At 41.1% G+C, this 23,796-nt stretch overlaps 1 protein-coding gene across 1 annotated transcript in view; it reads left to right on the top strand.

Moving 5' to 3' along the window:
* SKAP1 (src kinase associated phosphoprotein 1) overlaps positions 1 to 23,796 on the top strand; it is a 695,231-nt gene that overhangs the window by 73,655 nt on the left and 597,780 nt on the right. The window contains exon 3 of the mRNA XM_073608061.1: positions 2,617 to 2,642. Coding sequence (XP_073464162.1) covers positions 2,617 to 2,642 — 26 coding nt within the window. The remainder of the gene's footprint in view (positions 1 to 2,616; positions 2,643 to 23,796) is intronic.

The following is a 23,796-nucleotide window of genomic DNA, read 5'->3' on the forward strand; positions in this document are numbered from 1 at the left end:
AGCTTTGTTTGACCTTTTGGTCATCTCCTGAGGTGAGCAGTCAATTCATTCATTGGTGGCGGTGGTTGCTGTTTGTCTCACTGGATATATATTTTACTTCAATCACGATATGGACTGAGCAGTTTTTTTATATATATTTTTTGCACTTGGACTATTTTTTTCACTTGGATTTTATTTGTGATTTTTTGGACTCCCTAGTCCCTATGCTTTGCAATCTATGTTTATGTTTTACCCATGAATTTATTTAATTTTAGTTATGAAGCAACCGCACCATTCCTTATACATCATTATTTTTACGGTAGTGTTGGAGTGCACTTTTAAATGGTTGCAGCTGTTCATTTTCATTCAATTGTTATATTGTTAGCACAATTTTGAGTTCTTTACATAGCAGCACACACATTTATCACTATTCACTTACATGGTTTGAATGATCCACCATGAAGGATAACCGTTCAGGTTGTCCACATCTTTTGGCTTGTTCTAATTATTCCTGAGGGATTTTCCAATATTCCAGTTCCACCAATTCTGTAGAATAATCCCTCTTTAGTAGTTTAGGTTCCATTTTCTCCATCATTTAAAATTCTCCAAACTAGTAAATTGGTGTAGATTTTTTTTTTTTGAAATGGATAATGGATAATAGCTAGAAAATGTTAGAACTTTAAAATTATCTCTTGCAGTGGGATGGACTAGATAGAATATCTGCCTCTAAATCATTGATTAGGCAAATCATGGTTGAACATCCAGTACTCTGGCACTTTTCTGAAAAGGGTCCTCAAGCCAGTTGAGTTTCCACGTACTGGAGCACGCATCTATCACTAGGTGAGATGAAGACAGGGTTTTGAAATAAAAATAATCGGCCTTTATATTCACTTACGAAGTTAGGGGAAAAAAAAGAAAAGAGCGGACATTTACAAAGCACAGCAGTGTACACCCATTATGTGCTGTACATTGCGTGTGGTGTGACCCAGCCCCCATTGCCCTGGGAATGCAGGAGTTAACTTGTAGCTCTGGACAAGTTATGCAAGTGTTCACTAATTTCATGGGCTGGAATAATCATGTGATATGAATTGCTATGTATTTAATGAATTTTGTATCTGATGGCTTTGAGCACTTGATGAATGCTATAAGATGTGGGCAAAAGCTTGATTACTAAATATGAATGAATAAATAAGAAGCATATAAAAGGAGAGTTGCAATGTGAAAATACAAGTCTAGGATTGCTGTATTTCAAGTGGTTGTAAAGCCTCAAGGTTTTTTCACCTTAACGCATTCTATGCATTAAAGTGGTGTTCCGCTTTAAAAAAAAAAAAAATTAAAAGTCAGCAGCTAGAAATACTGCAGCTGCTGACTTTTAATAATTGGACACTTTCCTGTCCCAGGGTCCAGCGATGCGGGGGATCAAAGCCCCGCTCGTTACCCCCTCCGCTCGGCAGCACTGGCATTGTAACTGTGGGTGCCCGGCTGTGGCTTCACAGCCGGGCACCCACTGCGCATGCGCGAGCAGCGCTGCGCGCCGTGATTGGTTGCGCAATCATCTGGGACCTGAGACGTGTCCCAGAGGATTGACAAGAGGGAGGGGGCAGAGCTGATCTCCCTTCCTGCGCCGAGGGAAGTGACGTCAAGAGCCCAGGCACTGAAGGAGGTAGACTACGAGGGACCCCCTAGCAACAGGTTTTTAGAGGTGAGTAAAAGAAAAAAATTTCTACAAATGTTTTTTTTTTTTTCATGCACATAAATGACATTTCTGTTTTTAGGGTGGAACTCCACTTTAAGGTTAAAACCCTTCTGTGCTGCTGCTCCGTCCAGACCCTCCCCCCTTTTTCTTACCTGAGCCCAATCTGGTCCAGCGATGTGCATGAGCATAGTGGCTCCAGCCACTGTCTTTCTCCTCATTGGATAGATTGATCACAGAGTCATTGGCTCCCATTGCTGTCAATCAAATCCAGTGACAGGGGAGCAGGGAGTGGGTCGTGTCCCACTGTCTGTGTTAATGGATGCAGCAGCAGGACTCGGGAGCAAGCCCGCATGGGTGCCCCCAGGGGACAAGGCTTTCCGTGGGGGCACCTGATAAAGAAGAGGGGCCTGAAGCGCTGGCGGGGCACCCCAGAAGAAGAGGATCGGGGCTGCTTTGTGCAAACCGATTGCACAGAGCAGGTAAGTATAGGCATGTTTGTTGTTGTTTAAAAACAAAACAAGGGTTTACAACCCTGTTAATATGTATTGAAAATCCAAACAAAAGTGACAAATGTACAAAATGTTCCATTTGCAACAGTTTCAGGTTAAAGTATTTAATGCTGTTTCTCAGGCAGGAACACTTATGAAATAAGTTGAGTAACCATATACGGCTTTCAAATCGGGAACAAATTAAGCAGTTAAAGCAAATTAAAGATACATAACCATTACAAATCCTAATCCTAAATTTCAGAGTGAAGCCTAACAAAATATGTTCACTGCCCCACACCAAAGATAGAGGACATCAGAAGCATCACCTATTATTAAAAAGAATATACAAAACAGTTAGAAAAATATAAATACAATATATATGTAAAAAATAAAATGACTTTGAACCAAGACCGTTATAATTACCCTTTAATAATGGTTTGTTTTTTCTTTTAGGCACCACTTTGATGTTCAACATAAAGGTGAGCCTTTATGATTGTGAAAATTATCGTTATTGCTCAAAGATACTGATGGTGATACAATATTATGTATTCAGTGGCCTGAATCATGTGCCAGTTTCTTATATACTGTATATCTGAGGATTTATTAATGATACTTTCTGGACCGGAATTTATAGGTCTTCCCACTTGCCATGAACACTAGGAAAGTTATTTTTCTGCTTGCTGGATTCTTCATGTATGTAATAGAAAGCTCATCAATAAGAATGGTCTATATATTAAGGGAGCCTATGGCACAAATATAGTTCTTTCCCCAGTCCACATGAATAGTAATAAACAAGTTCAGCCCAACAAGAACACCTGATTAGCCATAATTTTACACTTGTGTAATCTTTTAACCATTCAATTCAATTGTAGTAATTATTTTTTGTGCATCGGTGAATGACTCTACCATAAAAACAGCAAAAAGAAAATTGTATATTTAAGAAAGATCCCATTGTTTGTAGTTGCATAAGACATTGGTCATCAACCCTGTCCTCAGGGCCCACTAACAGGCCAGGTTTGCAAGATAACGGAAATACATCACAGGTGATATCATTTGCTGCTCAGTGATTGCAGTATTCTAGTCTGCATCTCCCCAAGGTAATACTTAAAATCTGGCCTGTTAGTGGGCCCTGAGGACAGGGTTGATGACCACTGGCATAAGACATTGTACATAGGCATAGGCCTTCGATCCTTCATAGGTGCAGGCAATGTTTATCTAATATCTAAGGATATATTCAAGTAAGCTACACTCATCTGTGTTAGCAGTTGTTATAAACCTTTGGCAGTCATCATATGTTTTGCATAAGTATTTAACCCCCCCATTCCCATTAGTTTTTTCCACATTTATGGTATTTCTACCTTGAGTTAAAATAGATTTAATATGGCATATTATGTTATAGATCTACATAGTATCAAAGTGGAAAATGTCTACAGTTTCCAAATTAGTTACAAATAAAAAAACTGAAAAGGCTTAATGCCCCCTTTTTTGCTGTGAGAACCCTGAATAAGCTTAAGTGCAATTAATGCCTGCAGAATAATGTAACATGTTTAATTTGGTCCACATACTGTATTTGCATGTGATCTCAGAATAAATATACCAGTTTCTTAAAGTGGATGTAAATCCACCGCTCACCATGTATTAAATTATGGCACATAATCTATATATACAGTACATGCAAGCCTCCTGTATGTCACCCTACCTTCCAAATGTAACCCCTTTCTGCATTTGGAGCCCCGCAAAACTCCGGAATCGGTGGGCGGGTCTATTTGGCGGCGCTTGTTGGGTGGAGTCATGACATCACAAGACTCCCCGACCACCACTACACTCCCCTTGGCCAGGCAGCGTCACAAGGACGAACCTCATGCCTGTATAGAAAAAAGTTTGCGCACAGCAGAAGCAGAGCACGCTCACTGCCCCCTGTCATATACACTCCTGCGCATGTCCTATACACTTGGTGCCAGTCAGAGTGGAGGATTCATGAATCGTAGACACTCTCTCTGCTCTTATGCTTGTGCATGAGATAAGGAAATCAGATGTCAGTCACAGCAGTGTAGGGAGTGGCAACACAAATTTATCTGTGTGTAGTTTTTTATTATAGTAAAAAAGATCAGAGGATTGCTCAGAGCTGGATTAACTCTTTGTGGCAAGACTGGGCACAGATGACTTGACATCCTCTACTGTACCAGGTAGAAGTCTTCATTCAAAAAAAATCTTCAGGTTTACATCCACTTTAAGGGCCCCTTAGTTTGTTGGAGAATATATCTAACAGAATGAAGACCAATACGCTTAAAAAACAGTCCACAATACAGCTTTGGCAAAGCACAAATTGGGTATGGGTTATAAAAATATATATAGATCATGATCAGGTGAAAGCTGAGCATTCACTGCTGATGTAGGTGCTCCCTATCTAGATCCCCTTTTCTAAGACCCAGTTTATTATGAACTTATAGGTAATACATTTTTAACATGTAGACTCTGCTGTGCTTTTCCCACATGTGCTCACTGTGTTTTTCTTTTTACATAATGTGATGTAGTAGGTCTTGCTTACATATAAAATCTATCAAGAAAACTTATATTTGGATTTTTTTTTCGGGGAACGAGGACCTAGAACTGTTTTTCCAGTTTTTGTAGCTACTGAATTAAAATTTTTGGAAACCAGACTAAAGCACCTCTTTAATTTACCATTTTGGGGTTGAGAAATTCCTTAACTGACAGTATTTAGGTACATACAGTTGTGCTTATAAGTTTACATACCCTCGCAGAATTTATGATTTCTTGGCCATTTTTCAGAGAATATGAATGATAACACAAAAACTTTTCTTTCACTCATGGTTAGTGTTTGGCTGAAGCCATTTATTATCAATCAACTCTGTTTACTCCTTTTAAATCATAATGGCAACAGAAACTACCCAAATGACCCTGATCAAAAGTTTACATACCCCAGTTCTTAATACCGTATATTGCCCCCTTTAACATCAATGACAGCTTGAAGTCTTTTGTGGTATTTGTGGATGAGGCTCCTTATCTTCTCAGATGGTAAAGCAGCCCATTCCTCTTGGCAGAAAGCCTCCAGTTCCTGTAAATTCTTGGGCTGTCTTGCATGAACTGCACGTTTGAGATCTCCCCAGAGTCACTCAATGATATTGAGGTCAGGAGACTGAGATAGCCACTCCTTCACTTTATTCTGCTGTAGCCAATGACAGGTCGATTTGGCCTTGTGTTTTGGATCATTGTCATGTTGGAATGTCCAAGTACGTCCCATGCGCAGCTTCCTGGCTGATGAGTACAAATGTTCCTCCAGTATTTTTTGATAACATACTGCATTCATCTTGCCATCAATTTTTTTCATCAATTCCTGTGCCTTTGTAGCTCACGCATCCCCAAAACATCAGCGATCCACCTCCGTGTTTCACAGTAGGAATGGTGTACCTTTCATCATAGGCCTTGTTGACTTCTCTCCAAATGAAGCGTTTATGGTTGTGGCCAAAAAGCTCAATTTTGGTCTCATCACTCCAAATAACTTTGTGCCAGAAGGTTTGAGGCTTGTCTCTGTGTTGTTTGGCGTATTGTAAGTGGGATACTTTGTGGCATTTGCGTAGTAATGGCTTTCTTCTGGCGACTCAACCATGCATCCCATCTTTCTTCAAGTGATCCTTATTGTGCATCTTTGTGCATTATTTCACCTGAAGTTATTTGTGGTGTTTTCTTTGCATCCCAAACAATTTTCCTGGCAGTTGTGGCTGAAATTTTAGTTGCTCTACCTGACCGTGGTTTGGTTTCAACAGAACCCCTCATTTTCCACTTCTTGATTATAGTTTGAACGCTGCTGATTGGCATTCTCAATTCCTTGGATATCTTTTTATATCCCTTTCCTGTGTTATACAATTCAACTACCTTTTCCCGCAGATCCTTTGACAATTCTTTTGCTTTCCCCATGACTCAGAATCCAGAAACATCAGTGCAGTACTGGATGAAAGATGCAAGGTTCTGTCAGGAGTCCAGAAACTCATTGACCTTTTATACGCACACACTAATTACAAGCAAACAGATCGCAGGTGAGGATGGTTACCTTTTAATAGCCGTTCAAACCCCTTTGTGTCAACTTGTGTGTATGTTATCAGGCCAAAATCACCAGGGTATGTAAACTTTTGATCAGGGTCATTTGGGTAGTTTCTGTTGTGATTATGATTTAAAAAGAGTAAATACAGTTGATTGATAATAAATGGCTTCAGCCAAACACTAGCCATGAGTGAAAGAAAAGTTTTTGTGTTATCATTCATATTCTTTGAAAAATGGCCAAGAAATCATACATTCTTCCAGGGTATGTAAACTTATGATCATAACTGTACTTTACAATGATCACAATGAGGGGGATCCTTGGGATGTTGCAGCACCTATTATTTAAATGTTTGATTCTCTCATTTTTGAAACAATGTGCAATGCTTGGATTTTAAGGTAGCCCAGATTATAACCACTTCAGTTCTCAGACCGATATAATCCTTATGGACCAGAGAAAATTTCTGCTATTGACAATAACCTTATCATTACTTAAGATAATAAAGTAATAAATACAATTTTGGGGGTCAAACAAGGCTTTTTTTGGCTATATTGCCTTACAGCAATTTGTCTTCTGTGCAATCCTGTGTTAGTTGTTTTAAAACAAGTAGTGTTACTGTAGATGAAAAGTGCAGATGAAATGTGGTGTTACGTTTTCTACAAATTAGGCTGTCAGTAAATTGGACCAATATTTATGAATACAATCTCCAATTTTATTTGAGATTTCCTCATTGTCAGAACTTTGTGCACCATTGAACATAAACATGTCTGAGGATTCTTGTGGATCCATTGGTAAAACTGCTTCTTGTTCTTGGGAGAACACAAATACACCCATGCAATATGAAAGCCTTGAGAATCTCTGAGGAAATGCCTGCATATCATTTTTTTTTAGTTTTTTCCATGTTTAATCTGTGCTGAAATATTTTAAATTATGAATGGGGTTTAATTCTACTTTAAACCACATAATCCCTTCACTGTGATCAACTGTTTTAAATACAATACTAACTGCAGGAAAGTGACCAAGAGACCAGTGGTGACAATAGTCTGCAGGAGCCGAAGACATCCACAGCTGAGATGGAAGGACCTGTTGGGACAACTGCAACCTGCATGTGCCACAAAAGCTGGACTTCATTGAAGAAAAAAAAAGGAAGAAATGAATTGCTTAAAAAATACACATATATTAAATCACATTAGCCAGAAGGCAGGTGGGAAACTTGGCTAACATATAGAAAAAAGTGCTTTTCATTATCAGGGACTTGTAAACTGGTCGGGGTGGAAGACAGGATAAATTAAGCTAAGTATAGGCCAGTTTTATAAGAAACCTTTTTTCAATCTGCAAAACACAAGAATTAGAGGAGAGGGTTACCTTTCAACATGACAGTGACAATCAAAGAGACCGACATCAACCCAGTTGAGAAACTGTGTCAAAACCTGAAAGTTGCTGTTCACCAATGGTCTTAGTATTACAAGGCTAGAGCAGTTTTTCCAAGAAAAAGTGGCAATGATAATGATTAAAAATTGCAGGATCAAATCTGTAGAGATTTTTCCCTAAAGCGTTTGTTACCCCCAACATTTCATATTCCTGATATGTGCCTGCTGTACCATGTATTTGTATGAAAAGGTATCCTGTTCTCTTTGTATTGCTTCATTTGTGTAAAGTCCCTAGTGTTCTTGCCAGTACCTCTGCTTTCCTATTAAAAGCTGACCACACTAAGCAGGAGTGCACACTGTGTTCAGTTCTCTAGCTATGCTGGAATCTCAGTGTGCTCTCCTCCAATGATCAGACTTGTCCTGACACGCCCCTGCTGCACACCCATTCACTGGAGAGCTCAGTGTGCTGCTGCTTCTCCCCCAGCAATTATGCAGCTGAGAACAGAGGGAATATGATAATTTAAAAAAAGAGAAAAAAGGTATTTATAATATTTTTTATATCCTATACACAATTGTTTTACCTTTCATTTCTATTTTACACTGAATGGGTTGTTTTACAAGGTGAAGGTTTATATACACTTTAAAGATCAGCAGCTGTAAATGCAGTTAAACATGACTCAACAATATGTGTTTCACATTCAAATGTTAGGTATATTTTAAAGCGGATAGTAAACACACAGTTGGAATCCTTCAATCTCAAGTTTTAACACTACCAAATGTGGCAAAGTCCACAGTGATTGAATACTTATGCTAAGCACTGTAGTGGCCCAGTGGGTTTAAAGTGGTTGTAACGGCAGAAGGTTATTTATCTTAATGCATTCTATGCATTAAGATAAAATGCCTTCTGTGTGCAGCAGCCCCCCTCATACTTACCTGAGTCCCATCTCTATCCAGCTATGACCATGAGTCCTTTGGCTGTCCGGGACTCCCTCCTGATTGGCTGAGACACAGCAGTGACACCATTGGCTCCCGCTGCTGTCAATCAAAGTCAGTTAGCCAATCAGGAGAGAGGGGGCAGGGCCAAACCACAGCTCCTTGTCTGAATGTACACACAGAGCTGCGACTCGGCTCGAGTGCCCCCATAGCAAGCTGCTTGCTGTGGGGGCACTCAACAGGAAGGAGGGGCCAGGAGCAGCAAAGACGGACCCAAGTAGAGGAGGATCTGGGCTGCTCTATGCAAATGTACTGCACAGAGCAGGTAAGTATAACATGTTTATTTTTTTTTAAACCAGATTTTACAATCACTTTAAGTGGCCTTTGCCTGATGTTCTCTCCAATGAAAATCTGCTTAGAAAATAAATGTACATTGGTGACAACTCAGTATGTCTGTTTAAAAACGTGTTTTTTTTAAAATCAGTTTTTAACACTTATATCCAAGTCTGTTTTTTTTCATTTATCGATTTTGCTTAAACAGTTTGGAAAGAACATAACAATGGGGGATTTTTAAGGTGCCAGAATCATAATTCAAAGAGAAAAAGTGAAATATCCACAATTTTATTACAATATAAACATTGTTTAAAAACAATACTTTCACAGTATTGATCATAAAACCATCACAGAGTATCCATGCGGCTTGAATCCATGTGCAGTAACTTCAGCGTTACATGTTTCACCAAAACTGTGGCTTTCTCAGGAGACTTATGACTACTGCATAAGACGCCACTAAAATGAGATATGATATTTGTAAATTAACCAACAATCCTATGTAAAGTTCATAGTAAAATAACAATATATAAGAATACAAAGCATATATACGTGGGTCGCTTAGAGGGTTTTCTTACCAAGGGTGCTCAGGAACACTAGATAGTTGAAAAGTGATAAAAAACAGAGATTCTGCATCAATAGGGTCGCCCTAAGGAAAAAAACAGTAGCCATAGGAGGGAGAAAGCCATATATACATCAACCTGTAGATAATCAGCATAAAAGGGGGTCATGATCCAGAACAGGCACTCAAAATTGCCCTATTCATAGATGAACATAGGTCCATTCTGGTTGATACCTACCGCTACTTTAGAGGTGCATAGGTAATCCCACCACTCTTATGCCCCGGACACACGGTCGGACATTGATTGGACATTCTGACAACAAAATCCTAGGATTTTTTCCGACGGATGTTGGCTCAAACTTGTCTTGCATACACACGGTCACACAAAGTTGTCGGAAAATCCGATCGTTCTGAACGCGGTGACGTAAAACACGTACGTTGGGACTATAAACGGGGCAGTAGCCAATAGCTTTCATCTCTTTATTTATTCTGAGCATGCGTGGCACTTTGTGCATCGGATTTGTGTACACACGATCGGAAATTCCGACAACGGATTTTGTTGTTGGAAAATTTTATAGCCTGCTCTCAAACTTTGTGTGTCGGAAAATCCGATGGAAAATGTGTGATGGAGCCTACACACGGTCGGAATTTCCGACAACAAGGTCCTATCACACATTTTCCGTCGGAAAATCCGACCATGTGTACGGGGCATAAGAATACAGATTGCACCCTCCAGATAAATAGAGATCCAAATCCATGGCGCCTTTTTGCAGCATTCATAAGTCTCCTGAGGAAGCGAAACTTTTGGCGAAAACATGTAGTGCTCAAGTTACTGCCCATGCATTCAAGCCACATGGATGGTTTTATGATCAATACTGTGAAAGTGTTGTTTTTTACAATGTTTATGTTGTAATACATTTGTGGATATTTTACTTTTCAGTTTGAGTTATGATTCTGGCACCTTAAAAATTCCCCTTTATGTTCTTTCCAAATGTAGTGCCCTTGATCCCCTGACACCTGGGAATTTCATTATTAACAATTTTGCTTAAAGTTACTCTTTACAGCTTACAATAAGTTATTTTAAGTTTTTTTTTTTTTTTTTTTATAAAATAATATATAATAAAACCATATCATTGAATTCAAATTTTATATAATAAATCTTCAATTCAAAATTTTCAGGCAATTTCAACCAACGTTCAGTTATTAAAATTACCAAATAGAATATTTCAGCCTACCATTAACAGTTCCTGTTGATACCATTAATCATTCTATGGCTTTGGTGAAAGGATGCAGTGGTCCATTTGGTTGTTGGTCCTTTTCAAAGCTTAGTAAATTCCCCTGTACATTGATGGGTATATGGGCAGAATATTGCTGGCTATAATTAGGCAATCCTGTGACACTTTGGCTTTCAGTCAGCTTTTAATCATTATCATTACATATTTAACAGGGACCAAGTGTTTTAAATTAATGTGGAAAACTATCAAACCCTCCACAATACTACTCATTCAGGCCAAATTTTTAGTCGTTTCAAACCAGGAAACATTTGTGGTTGAATGCTGGACAATAGTGATGGGCTAAGGCGTGTTCGGGATCGTAGTCCCAATCCACCTGAGCACTCCCGCCAGGAAGCCGACACTGCATACCACCAATCGTAGGCAGTGAGGCATTTCCCGGTCCACAATTGCACAGACCAGGAAATGCCTCACTGCCTATGATTGGCAGTGTGCAGTGTCTGCTTACTGGCGGGAGTGCTCAGGTGGGTTGGGACTACGATCCAGAACATGCCTGAGCTCATCACTACTGGCCAACCAAGTGCATGGCCAGGATGAGGTTTGTACAGGGGCGGACTGACAACTCATGGGGCCCCCGGGCAATAGAAGATTATGGGGCCCCCGGGCAATAGGAGATTATGGGGCCCCCAGGCAATAGAAGATTATGGGGCCCCCAGGCAATAGATTATGGGGCCACACAGTATACACACACACACATACAGTATACACAGACAGACACACAATATACACACACAGTATACACACACAGAATACACATACACACACACTGAAAAGGTACTGGAGAGGCGGGGCAGCTATAATCTTGGGATTTTTAAAAAAACACAGATTTTTACATACTGTCCCTGGTTTTATTGAGGCTGGAAACCCTAATGGGGCCCCTTAGTGGCATGGGGCCCTCAGGCAGTGCCCGAGTGCCCGAATGGTCAGTCCGCCCCTGGGTTTGTAGTATACAACTGTTTTAGTGACCCCAAACCTTGCTTTCATGAGATGACACTCAGCAAAGTAGGTGTGTCCTCCCCATCAACTGTTTTACACATTCATTGAACCCAATTAGCAGCAGCTATGCAGTCAACAGGATCACTTGGCTGCTTTGCCAAGCACAGTGCAAAGCTTCTTGGAATACCATGTCTTGCTGAGATGCTTTGCACTGCATTTTAAAAAAAAAAGAAAAAAGAGATCTCTTGCACATTCTGGGCCATTTCTAGTGGGTCGGTGGATGGGTGAGAGGTGGAGCTACACTGGATTCAGGCAGACATTTAATAGTTGCCTTCATTAACTAAAGCTGAAAAAATGATGTGGGCATAACAATGTCATATTGGCCAGATGCAGATGCTTATGCAATGATGAAACACTGCTGACCTTTTTAAAGAGTAAGTATCAGTAGTAACTAGTGGGAAAAGTACATTCCAACCCGCTGACATACCTCACCAGTATTGGTGGGCTGGTGATGTCTGCTTATATCTGAAAATGCCCCATAAATATGAGCTGACAACTTACCTGTTACCAGGGAAGGTGGTAGTTCCAATTGTCTGGATTCATGACTTACACTGGTTATACACCTACAGTATGTGACCAATCTATTAAATATTTTGATTGAACTTAGCAAATAGCCTCCCCTCCTGGCCTTCTTTACAGGAAGCCTACGAGGAGCTGCCCGCAGAATTTTTCCTTACGCCCAACTGCACCACTGGGTGTCCTCTCTGAGATGCAACTCCTCTTACCCCTTTCTAAAAACAATCTTCAAACACATCTGCCTCCATTCTCCATCCTCCCGGCTTCCCAGGCACCATCTCAAGGATCTATTCTCCTCTTAACGCTATAGCCCCTCCAGTGGCAGCGTCTTACAAGTTGCGGTGGGAACACGATCTGGTGATCTCCATTGACCCAGAGGAGTGGAGTTAAGCCGGGTCCTCCATTGCCAAGTGCTCATTCAACACAGCTACCCTAGAGGTTGCATACAAGGTTCTCCTAAGATGGAATTTGGTCCCGGACCGAATAGCGAGTTCGAACCCATCATATAGTAAAAGGTGTTTCAGGGGCCGCGGCCAATGAGGAGACATTTTCCACATTTGGTGGTCTTGCCTCCGTCTAACAGGGTTCTGATCCAGGGTGTTTGGGCTCCTCTACTCCCTGTTTCATATACCACTTTGCAAGGATGCTAAAGTGGCCTGATTGCATTGCCAGGGATTGTTCTTATACCACAAAAGTTGGCGACATATCTGTTCATAGTCACTAAACAGGTGAACGCCAGGGCCTGGAAGAAGGCCTCTGTGCCGTTTGCCATGGTGAGCATTTTGAACTCATGATCAATGAAAAAAATGTCTAGCATCCTATATAACTCTCATTCTAAATTTTTCAAGTATGATCACCCTGGTGATCCTATGCTCTCCCCACCCTGCATCCAAACAGTCTGGGTCTTAGTTGACTCTTCTTAAAGTGGATGTAAACCCAATGTCATCCTTTCTAAACTACTGCCATAGGGGTTATCTAAAAGGATATATATGCCTCCTGCATGTATCCTTACCTGTCAAATGTCTCTGTTATTAGACCTGAAAAACGGCATATTCTGTGGGTGGGTCTGTTGTCTGGAGCTCGGTGGGTGGAGTCGTGATGTCAGTAGAGTCCCCGCCCACCTCTACACTCCCCTTGTCAATATGCATTTTCTCTGTGTATTTCTAACACTGAACTTCTGCTGTGATCTCTAACATCCAGTGAAAAGACAGGAAAGTAACCACATGACTTCAGCATGCCAAATCATGGTGAGGTGTGGAACAGCCAATTCTTGCAGAGGTGCTGAAGAAAGGAGTGGGGGAGGGAATTTAAAAATACTGCATGTCTCTTAGGCTAATGCACGAGATGTAAATCACCTGTCACTCACAGCAAGGGGGAGCATTTGACAAAGTTTTTCTCAGTTTGTCAAGAATTGTCTCACTGAACAATAAAAGGGGATTGCTCAGAGAGGGATTAACTCTATGTGGCAAGACTGGGCTCAAATGATAGCAAATCTTATACTCCTACAGTATGATTAAAAAAAAAATTTCGGGTTTACATCCACTTTAATTTCCCCAGCCTGCAGGACTCCTCCTCCTCCCTCTCCCTTCTCCCCCCTTTTTTTTGTTCTTCTTGTTTTTTTCTTTTTTCTGCTGCTGAGATTAAGCATATGTTTGCCCTCAGTCTCAACTTTCCATAGTGCCGACCCTAAATCCCCGGACCTTGGGCATTTTTGTTGACATGTGGCTAATGCTGCTATGTCATAATTTTTGCACTTAACCTACTGAGTTTTTACACCATTTTCTTATCTTTACTTATTCATGTCGACCCCCCGGAAGAGGTGTACAGTAAATCTGCATATATATTATCCTTTGATGCAAACTAGTGCACCTGAAACATGGGGGGTTATTTACGAAAACTGGATAATGCAAAACCTGGTGCAGCTCTGCATAGAAACCAGCTTCCAGGTTTTATTGACAAAGCTTAAAGTGGATGTAAACCCAATGTCATCCTTTCTAAACTACTGCCATAGGGGTTATCTATAAGGATATACATGCCTCCTGCATGTATCCTTTCCTGTTAAATGTCTCCCCTCTGTCTGTTATTAGACCCGAAAAACTGTGGGTGGGTCTGTTGTCTGGAGCTCGGTGGGTGGAGTCGTGATGTCAGTAGACTCCCCACCCACCTCTACACTCCCCTGTGTATTTCTAACACTGAACTTCTGCTATGATCTCTAGCATCCAGTGAAAAGACAGGAAAGTAACCACATGACTTCAGCATGCCAAATCATGCTGAGTTGTGGAACAGCCAATCCTTGCTGAGCTGCTGAAGAAAGGAGTGGGAGGGAATTAAAAAATACTGCATGTGTCTTTGGCCAGTGCACGAGATGTAAATCACCTGTCACTCACAGCAAGGGGGAGTATTTGACAAAGTGTTTCTCAGTTTGTCAAGAATGATCTCACTGAACAATAAAAGAGGATTGCTCAGAGATGGATTAACTCTGTGTGGCAAGACTGGGCTCAAATGATAGGAAATCTTATACTCTACAGCAGGGATCCTCAAACTACGGCCCTCCAGCTGTTGCCGAACTACACTTCCCATGAGGCATTGTAAAATTTTGACATTCACAGACATGACATGGCAGGGTGGGAATTGAAGTTCCCGAACAACTGGAGGGCCACAGTTTGAAGACCCCTGCTCTACAGTATGATATAAAAAATAAATTTAAAAAATTGGGTTTACATCCACTTTAATTGAACAAGCTGAAGTTAGAAGCTGATTGGCTACCATGCACAGCTGCATTAGATTCTGACTTGCACCAGCTTTAGTAAATCTCCCCCACTTCCTTTGTAGGCCCTTGGACCTAGGAGACATATGTGGACCTACAGCTCCTACCCCTAGGTTGCTCAGTGGACACTTTGTATTTCCAAAATATTTAGCTGATCATATTTTTGCCCATGCCTTTATGATATGTTTGTGCTGTACTCCTGCGTGGGTGATCAATTGTTACGTTGTGCTTCCTACAATAAAAACTATTTTACCAGAATTTAGCAAATAGTAATTGTGTTTTACTGCTATTTCAGTCTCCTTTAACCAATTTCATGGCACTGAATTTGGAAACATATTTGGATGGGTTGGAAAATTCTGATAATTTTAGCAAAGGATCGTCAACAAGATCATCTGCCACTAGATTATCTTTGATTTATTCCAACTCAAAAGAAGCATTATTTGCCAATTCTGATCTGATAATTCAGTCATTGACAGGGACTGGATTCATGCAAACCAGTTCCTGGTGTATGCTAAATTTAAATTGAACTATCATTGTTTACAACTGATTGATTGAATGCTCAGACGGAATAGTTGTTTCTAAAGCTTGTCCCTGTCCACATGTATGTGCATTTTATCATCTTATTTTGTATGTGTACTTACTGACCCAGCAACTTTCAAGTTTTATTGTTGCTCATTGATGTATAACATTTGTAATAAATCTTTGTATATTTACGTTCATCTGTGTTGTGTACATTGGCTATTATGCCTGGTAACTCACAATCATTGTTACCGCTCAGTTACATAACATTTTGAAATGAATAAATTGATTTTGTCTCAGTGTTCACTGTGGACATTGGCTAAACCTCTCTCACCTCATCTAAAGTCCCAGGGCTATTTTTCTTGTTTGTTTGTTTCTAAAGCTTGTATGACCACATGATACGTATTACAGAAAGGGTGATCTATGAAAACTGAAGGCAGTTAAAAAGTGCTCATGCTTATAGTAACTATTTTAGGGTTTAATTGTTAATTTTCTAACCAGTGTTGGGATGTGAAGCAAGAAATTTGGTTGTTTTGGCAGCACATCCTCCTTTCTGTGTTGCATTCTTCATAACGCAGCCCAATGCTAATTTATTCTTCCATGTTTGTTATATGGTAGCAGTTTTATACCTCCTTTTATTGTAGATCTGTTGGCTATTTTGATAGCCACTTACACTTATTTCATGGAATATTTCCAGAACCACATCTGACAGATCTGTAATTGCTCTATCTAAATATTTATTGTGTCTGGGAACAAATTACAAGATGCTGATTTTCTTCTCTCTTTGGTCATGTGGCACTTGAGCACGTAGTGCCTGTGTGACTGCTCCAGAGATCCCAGCAGAATTGTTATCACATTTTCATACAGGCCTCACAGCAGTCTGGTCTTCCTAATTGCATTAAAACCTTTGTTTAGGTGCCATTACCAGATGCACTTAACATCTGGCTTTATTTGATAAAATACAATAGCCAGATGTTTTCTAGCTGCAAACAAAAAGAACAGGCACAAAATAGTTTTAATTAGAGCTTTCTTCTTAGTGAACAATGCACTTGGTCTGTGTATGGATTAGCATTGGAAGAATTAAAAAAATGTATTTATAAAAGCAATGAAGACAGAATTGTCATTCTGTGATCCAGATTCCATATAAATAAAGACTGTAGTGTATGCTCAGTGAATACACTTTTGCTAAATTAATTTGAAAGTAATTTTTCACATGGCTTTTTGATATTACTTGCTTTGCCATACTTGTAATGATATTCAGTATGCAGATATGTAGATTTTCCTTATAGCGACTGATTCCTAAAGCCACAGTCCCCCACAATAACCCCCTCCCCCTGTGATGTGCAGGGTCTCTTTCCCTCATCTCAGTGGTGGGTGGACCTCCACCAATGTTAGTGCCAGTGGCGGTGCGTCCATTAAGGGCGCACTGGAGCCGCCCCCTCTCTCCAGCCACAACCCTATATGTATCATGGATAAATTCATGCATAGCATGAATCTATCCATGGCTGCTGCTGCCACCCCCTATTCAGGTATACGGCCCCTTTTCAGACGCGGGGCATCTGAATTACAGCAGCGGGGGTGTTTTTTTTGAAGCACTTGATTAGAGCCATAGGCTCTAATCGGCTTAAAAAAAGGTGGACTCGTGGCGCAGAGCATTGCGCTCGGAGTCCACCTAGCTGTGTTAGAAAAGTGAATGAACTGCCTCTCAGCTAATCAGGAGGCGTGGGTCTAATACCTGTCACCTGATTGGCTGAAGGCACAAGCGATCCTATTGGCCGCCTAGCAGAAGGCAAGAAGAGATGCATGGAGGACACAGGAGTCGCCGCCTGATCCGCGCTACCCGTTCCACAGCTCGTCGTCGTCCCCGCGCTGCCTGACCCGCCACCACGATGAGGGAAGGGCCAGGCAGACAGCGAGCGGGCGGGTGTCACATTGACTGCATATGATGGGGCACAGTTGGCTGTATATGATGGGCACAGTTGGCTGCATATGATGGGCACAAATGGCTGCATATGATGGGAACAGTGGCTACATATGATGGGCACAGTGGCTGCATTTGCTGGGCACAGTTGGCTGCATATGATGGGGCACAGTCGGCTGCATATGATGGTCACAGTGGCTGCATATGATGGGGCACAGTTGGCTGCTTATGATGGGGCATAAATGGCTGCATATGATGGGCACAGTGGCTGCATATGATGGGCACAGTTGGCTGCATTTGCTGGGCACAGTTGGCTGCATATGATGGGCACAGTGGCTGCATTTGCTGGGCACAGTGACTGCATATGATCAGCACATTTGCTTGCATTTGATGGGCACAGTGGTTGCATTTGATGGGCACAGTGGTTGCATTTGATGGGCACAGTGGCTGCATTTGATGGGCACAGTGGCTGCATTTGATGGGCACAGTGGCTGCATTTGATGTTTTTGTTTCAGAATTTTTCAGCTTGTTTGCGCCCCCCCAAAAAATTTTGAGCACCAGCCGCCACTGGTTAGCGCCACTGTCTGCGTCATTGCACTGCGAGTCCAGGGCATCGTGGTAACACCCCAGCTAAGAAGTCATTCAACCTGAATGACTGAGGACATCTAGTAGCACAATGGAATGATTTTGGGGGACAGCGCCTAGGATGAGGTAAGTATTGTAGCCACAGCCGCTGTTTATGTTAATCCTTGAGTTGGTACCAGAACTGCCAAAATTACTCCACTAAAGATTGTAGTTAATCCAGTGTGAGCTTGCGTCACTGATTGTACTTTATTGTTGCTTTTATCATAACCAATCATCATGCAGCATTATTAAAGAAGAAGTACAGCCAAAGCTCATTTACAGTGGGGACGGAAAGTATTCAGACTCCCTTAAATTTTTCACTCTTTGTTATATTGCAGCCATTTACGAAAATCATTTAAGTTCATTTTTTTTCCTCATTAATGTACATAGCACCCCATATTGACAGAAAAACACAGAATTGTTGACATTTTTGCAGATTTATTAAAAAAGAAAAACTGAAATATCACATGGTCCTAAGTATTCAGACCCTTTGCTGTGACACTAATATATTTAACTCAGGTGCTGTCCATTTCTTCTGATCATCCTTGAGATGGTTCTACACCTTCATTTGAGTCCAGCTGTGTTTGATTATACTGATTGGACTTGATTAGGAAAGCCACACACCTGTCTATATAAGACCTTACAGCTCACAGTTCATGTCAGAGCAAATGAAAATCATGAGGTCAAAGGAACTGCCTGAAGAGCTCAGAGACAGAATTGTGGCAAGGCACAGATATGGCAAAGGTTACAAAAAAATTTCTGCTGCACTTAAGGTTCCTAAGAGCACAGTGGCCTCCATAATCCTTAAATGGAAGACATTTGGGACGACCAGAACCCTTTCTAGAGCTGCCCGTCTGGCCAAACTGAGCTATCGGATAAGAGGCTTGGTGAGAGAAGTTAAGAAGAACCCAAAGATCACTGTGACTGAGCTCCAGAGATGCAGTTGGGAGATGGGAGAAAGTTGTAGAAAGTCAACCATCACTGCAGCCCTCCACCAGTTGGGGCTTTACGGAAGCCTCTCCTCAGTGCAAGACACATGAAAGCCCACATGGAGTTTGATAAAAAAAACACCTGAAGGACTCCAAGATGGTGAGAAATAAGATTCTCTGGTCTGATGAGACCAAGATAGAACTTTTTGGACTTAATTCTAAGCGGTATGTGTGGAGAAAACCAGGCACTGCTCATCACCTGTCCAATACAGTCCCAACAGTGAAGCATGGTGGTGGCAGCATCATGCTGTGGGGGTGTTTTTCAGCTGCAGGGACAGGACGACTGGTTGCAATCGAAGGAAAGATGAATGTGGCCAAGTACAGCGATATCCTGGATGAAAACCTTCTCCGGAGTGCTCAGGACCTCAGACTGGGCTGAAGGTTTACCTTCCAACAAGACAATGACCCTAAGCACACAGCTAAAATAACAAAGGAGTGGCTTCACAACAACTCTGTGAATGTTCTTGTATGGCCCAGTCAGAGCCCTGACTTAAACCCAATTGAGCATCTCTGGAGAGACCTAAAAATGGCTGTCCACATACGTTTACCATCCAACCTGACAGAACTGGAGAGGATCTGCAAGGAGGAATGGCAGAGGATCCCCAAATCCAGGTGTGAAAAACTTGTTGCATCTTTCCCAAAAAGACTCATGGCTGTATTCGATCAAAAGGGTGCTTCTACTAAATACTGAGCAAAGGGTCTGAATACTTAGGACCATGTGATATTTCAGTTTTTCTTTTTTTAATAAATCTGCAAAAATGTCAACAATTCTGTGTTTTTCTGTCAATATGGGGTGCTGTGTGTAGATTAATGAGGAAAAAAAATGAACTTAAATGATTTTAGCAAATAGCTGCAATATAACAAAGAGTGAAAAATTTAAGGGGGTCTGAATACTTTCCGTCCCCACTGTATATGTACTTCTCCTGTGGATCGCAGGAATGCAGTTTGTTCTGCACTCCTGTGACCCATTTTCAGCAGACAGTGGGCTGAATTCCACTGTCGGCTGACATCACAGAGCCAGTGCAGGCTCGGGAAAGATGGTGAGCATATGGTTGGGATCCGCCCACATGCCTGGACTGGCACTCAGCTTAGCCTCTCAGCGAGCTGCTGAGAGCCTAATCTGGCCACTCCCGCCCCCACCACAGCCCAGCGCTCCAGTGAGCGCAGGGGGGGTAGAGCAGAGAGCCGGTGACTGACAGTCACCGGCTCTCTGCTCACTGAGCTGTGAGAACTGAGAGATCTGCGGTGTTTGATCGCTCAGTTCTCAGTGTTAGAGCCGGTGGGGGACAGATGCAGCATCAGACCGATGCTGCATCCAGCTAGGTGAGTATGATTAAAAACAAATCTCATACTTCTCTTTTAATCAAAAATCTTATAGTTTATATGTAAAATAGATGCAAATATTGTTGACCCTATAAATAAATGATAGTGTATGCATAGAGTAAGGGAATGTTCAAGGGAATTCGGTAAAAGGAAAATGATAGTTTAAAGACTAATGTACTGTACTGATTCTCTGACATTGACCTTGAACAAGTATGCAGGTAGGGAGTTTTGGCTTCACTAGGTGTATGTTTGTGCCGAATTGGTGGTTTTGAAGCCAGTAGATTATTTTGACAAACTAACATTTCCCAAAGAGATCAGAGATTGAATCTTACGTGTTTTATGCCATGACCGGTTTCTTGTATTGATTTTAGATTCTCTTCAAGGGCATCTTCTTGAATTGGAACAAATGCCCCTTTAAATATTTTCTTGTTATGTTTCATTGTGCTTCTGAGTTTAACAGTGTTAAAAAAAAAAAAAAAATGTAGCGCAAAAACATCTTTATTTAAAGTTCTCCGCCAAACAAGGTAGCATTTATAGATTAGCTAATTTATTCTGGGCCCGTCGTGACGTTTCTCTTCTTCCTAAATGAAATGATCGTCTTGTGTCTGACAGTGACAAATTTTATAACAGTATAATTTCTCCTTGTAAATGTCTCCATAACATGTAAATGTGTGAGATGTAGTGCAGCTGTGCAGTTCCCAGAGAACACAGTATTCTCTTGCTATGGAAACAGCGTGCTGCCTTTTAAAGACTGATTTGTTGAAGTGGAGATCCAGAAAGTGGAACTGTTGGCCATAGCAGCCAGTAACATTTTGTTTTTCATTGTCATATTACTGTTTAGAAAATTGAAACAAAATGATTAGGTTATTATAACACTTTTTTTTTCCTTTTGCTTCGAATAAATTAGCCATACAGAGCTTACAGTATGCTGTTTCCTGACTGGTTTTGCTGAGCACCAAGCCACACATGTTTGGAAAAGGGGTGGAGTGATTAAGTAGGAATTATTTGGAAATCTTTTTCTGGGCTTACTATGTTGTAGCAATTTCATGTCTTACAACAATCGGATGCTTACCGTGAACATTTTTAATATGCTGATTGTTCGATTAGTTGAATTTTTTAAAGATAAACTTGTCACAACCTTGAGTAGTTTTAACTAAACATATGTTGAAAATGCAGAAGTGTTTTTTTTAACTGCATGTTAAAAAATGAGGAGTAGATTCTGAGATATAGGCAGTTGGATGCATATTTTTCTTGTGCTATCCTGACCTTTCCTGTAAAAGTTAAAATTGATTACATCACCTCCCATTTCCAAAGAATATTGTTGGTTCCTCAGTGTAATGGGTGGCTTTGGTGACCATTAACTAGGCTAAGAAATACTGGGGGGCAATGCCAGGATCAGTGAATTCACTCTAAAAGATATGGCTTTGAAGACTTGCCAGTGTTCTAAATGTCTGTGGTTCTCAGCTTTTTGTTTGAGGATGAGCAGTAGGTAGTTTCCTTGTCACAACAAATGACAGTTTAAGATCTCATACAGGCTGTAACTGGGACCAGTCAGACCCTTTCTCCAGCAAGGCGGCTGCTCTGGACTCCTACAAAACCTGTGTGTTCCGCTAGAGTTTTCCCTTTTCTTTTATGTGCAAAGAGAAGAAATTACCCAACGGGTCCTTTTACCTTTCTAAAGGTTTTTCTGTCCTTTATTCCTTTGTCAAATACTTCATCAAAAAGTGGGCTACATTCCGCTTACCCCCAGTAGGCTTCAATTGTGACCTCTGCTAAGTTGTCTTAGATGGTGTCCAGATTTGCATGCACCGAAACATCTCATTGAATTGACAGAGCAGAAGGTTCAGGTACTCAGATACTTGTGTGATGCACCACTAGATTCCAGCTGTCTCGTGTCAAACAATAGAAAGACCTTTGTGATTATCTGGAGGGTTCTATGACTCAAATTCAGATTTACAAATTAAACATCTAGGAAGGCCTTCACTGAGTTTCCATTCAATTGGAAGCTACCTTGGATCATCAAGAATGCCACAGGGGTAAAAGAGCACTCATCTCATTTCCTCAAAAGGGAAGGATCCTCTATGTAAGAGTGTGCTGTCTTTTTCTATGCACAAGAAGTTAATTTGTTTCTCTTTCAAGGCCACCGGTGCCCCCAAAATGGCCACCTTGGCTGGTTTAAATCATTGAGGTCAAGCAAAGGCGTTCGGGCCAAAAGTCGCCTCTACACAGAGGTTTGCCCTCATCTGGAATCTCGGGGTGGAAGAGGTCTATTATCTATTACATTTATTTCAGACTTTTGGCAACATCTCAGATGTTTGGGTATGGGAGGTACTGATTACGGGTTGGTTACAAGGTAGTGTTCCAGTTCACACTGCCAAAAACTATTTTCTTTCTTGCCCATTTAGGGAGAAAGAATTCAGGTATTGTCAGTTTATACTGTTGCATACAGAAAGATTGGACACAAAATGAGAGACTTTGAATATCTGTGTCCCTCAAATGACTCCAAAAAAAGTTTTTTTTTACGGTGAGTACAAAAGTCCTATTTTCTTTTTTGTCCATCAAGGAACACAGGAATTCAGATACTGTTTTTTTTTTTTTGCTAGTGTCCAATCCTCCTGTGGGTTGGCAATTTAACCTGACCGTATTTGAATTCCTGTGTCTCTCAATAGACTCCAAAAAAGGATTTGATGATGAGTAAAATAAAAAAAAATCCTATTTTTTTTCTTCAAATCTCCCTCTTACACCACACCTCTTCAGCACTCTGGTTTCCATATTTCCCCCTTCTGATGTTTCCCATCATCCTCATTGCTCTGGATTGGCCAATTAGGCTTTGGTGCTCAGGCCTAATTCGTCTGCAAGTGCTGTGGAGGCTGCTGGATAGGCCAAACTTGCTATCCCAATGTTCAGTCCTGCCTCTCAAAGTAACAGCAAGGTTGTTAAAGCCCAAGTGCTGAGAGACAAGAGACCTCTCTAGAGGTTTACCTATTCACCTGGAAAGCTGTACAAGTTGCATAATTTCAGTCCTCTGTTTTCCATGAGTAGGATACTGTCCGTTCTCCAGATGGAGTAAACCAGAGTTTCATGCTTAGCAGAATCAAAGTACAGGTTTCAAACTTGTCTATTCTTTTCCCATGGTTTCTAGCTAACCATTCCTTGGTCCATACCCTTGTTAAGGAGGTGACTCACATTGTTCCCCTGTGAGGGTATCCCCCTTGGGTTGGGGGACAACAGGTGCAGTTTCTTATAGATATTGTTCTCCATTCCCTAGATTTGGCTAGAGCTGTAAGGGTGTACTTGAAACCCACTGCTTCTTTTGGAAAGCCATTTATTTGTCATTCCAGATCATTCCAGTAAGGGTGCCTCCACTTCTAGTGCGATCATCTTCTATTGGATTCACCAGACCCTTTTTAGACTTTTACCCTGAAGAATAGGCA

Source organism: Aquarana catesbeiana, linkage group LG12, assembly GCF_042186555.1.
Source record: "Aquarana catesbeiana isolate 2022-GZ linkage group LG12, ASM4218655v1, whole genome shotgun sequence".
NCBI lineage: Eukaryota > Metazoa > Chordata > Amphibia > Anura > Ranidae > Aquarana > Aquarana catesbeiana.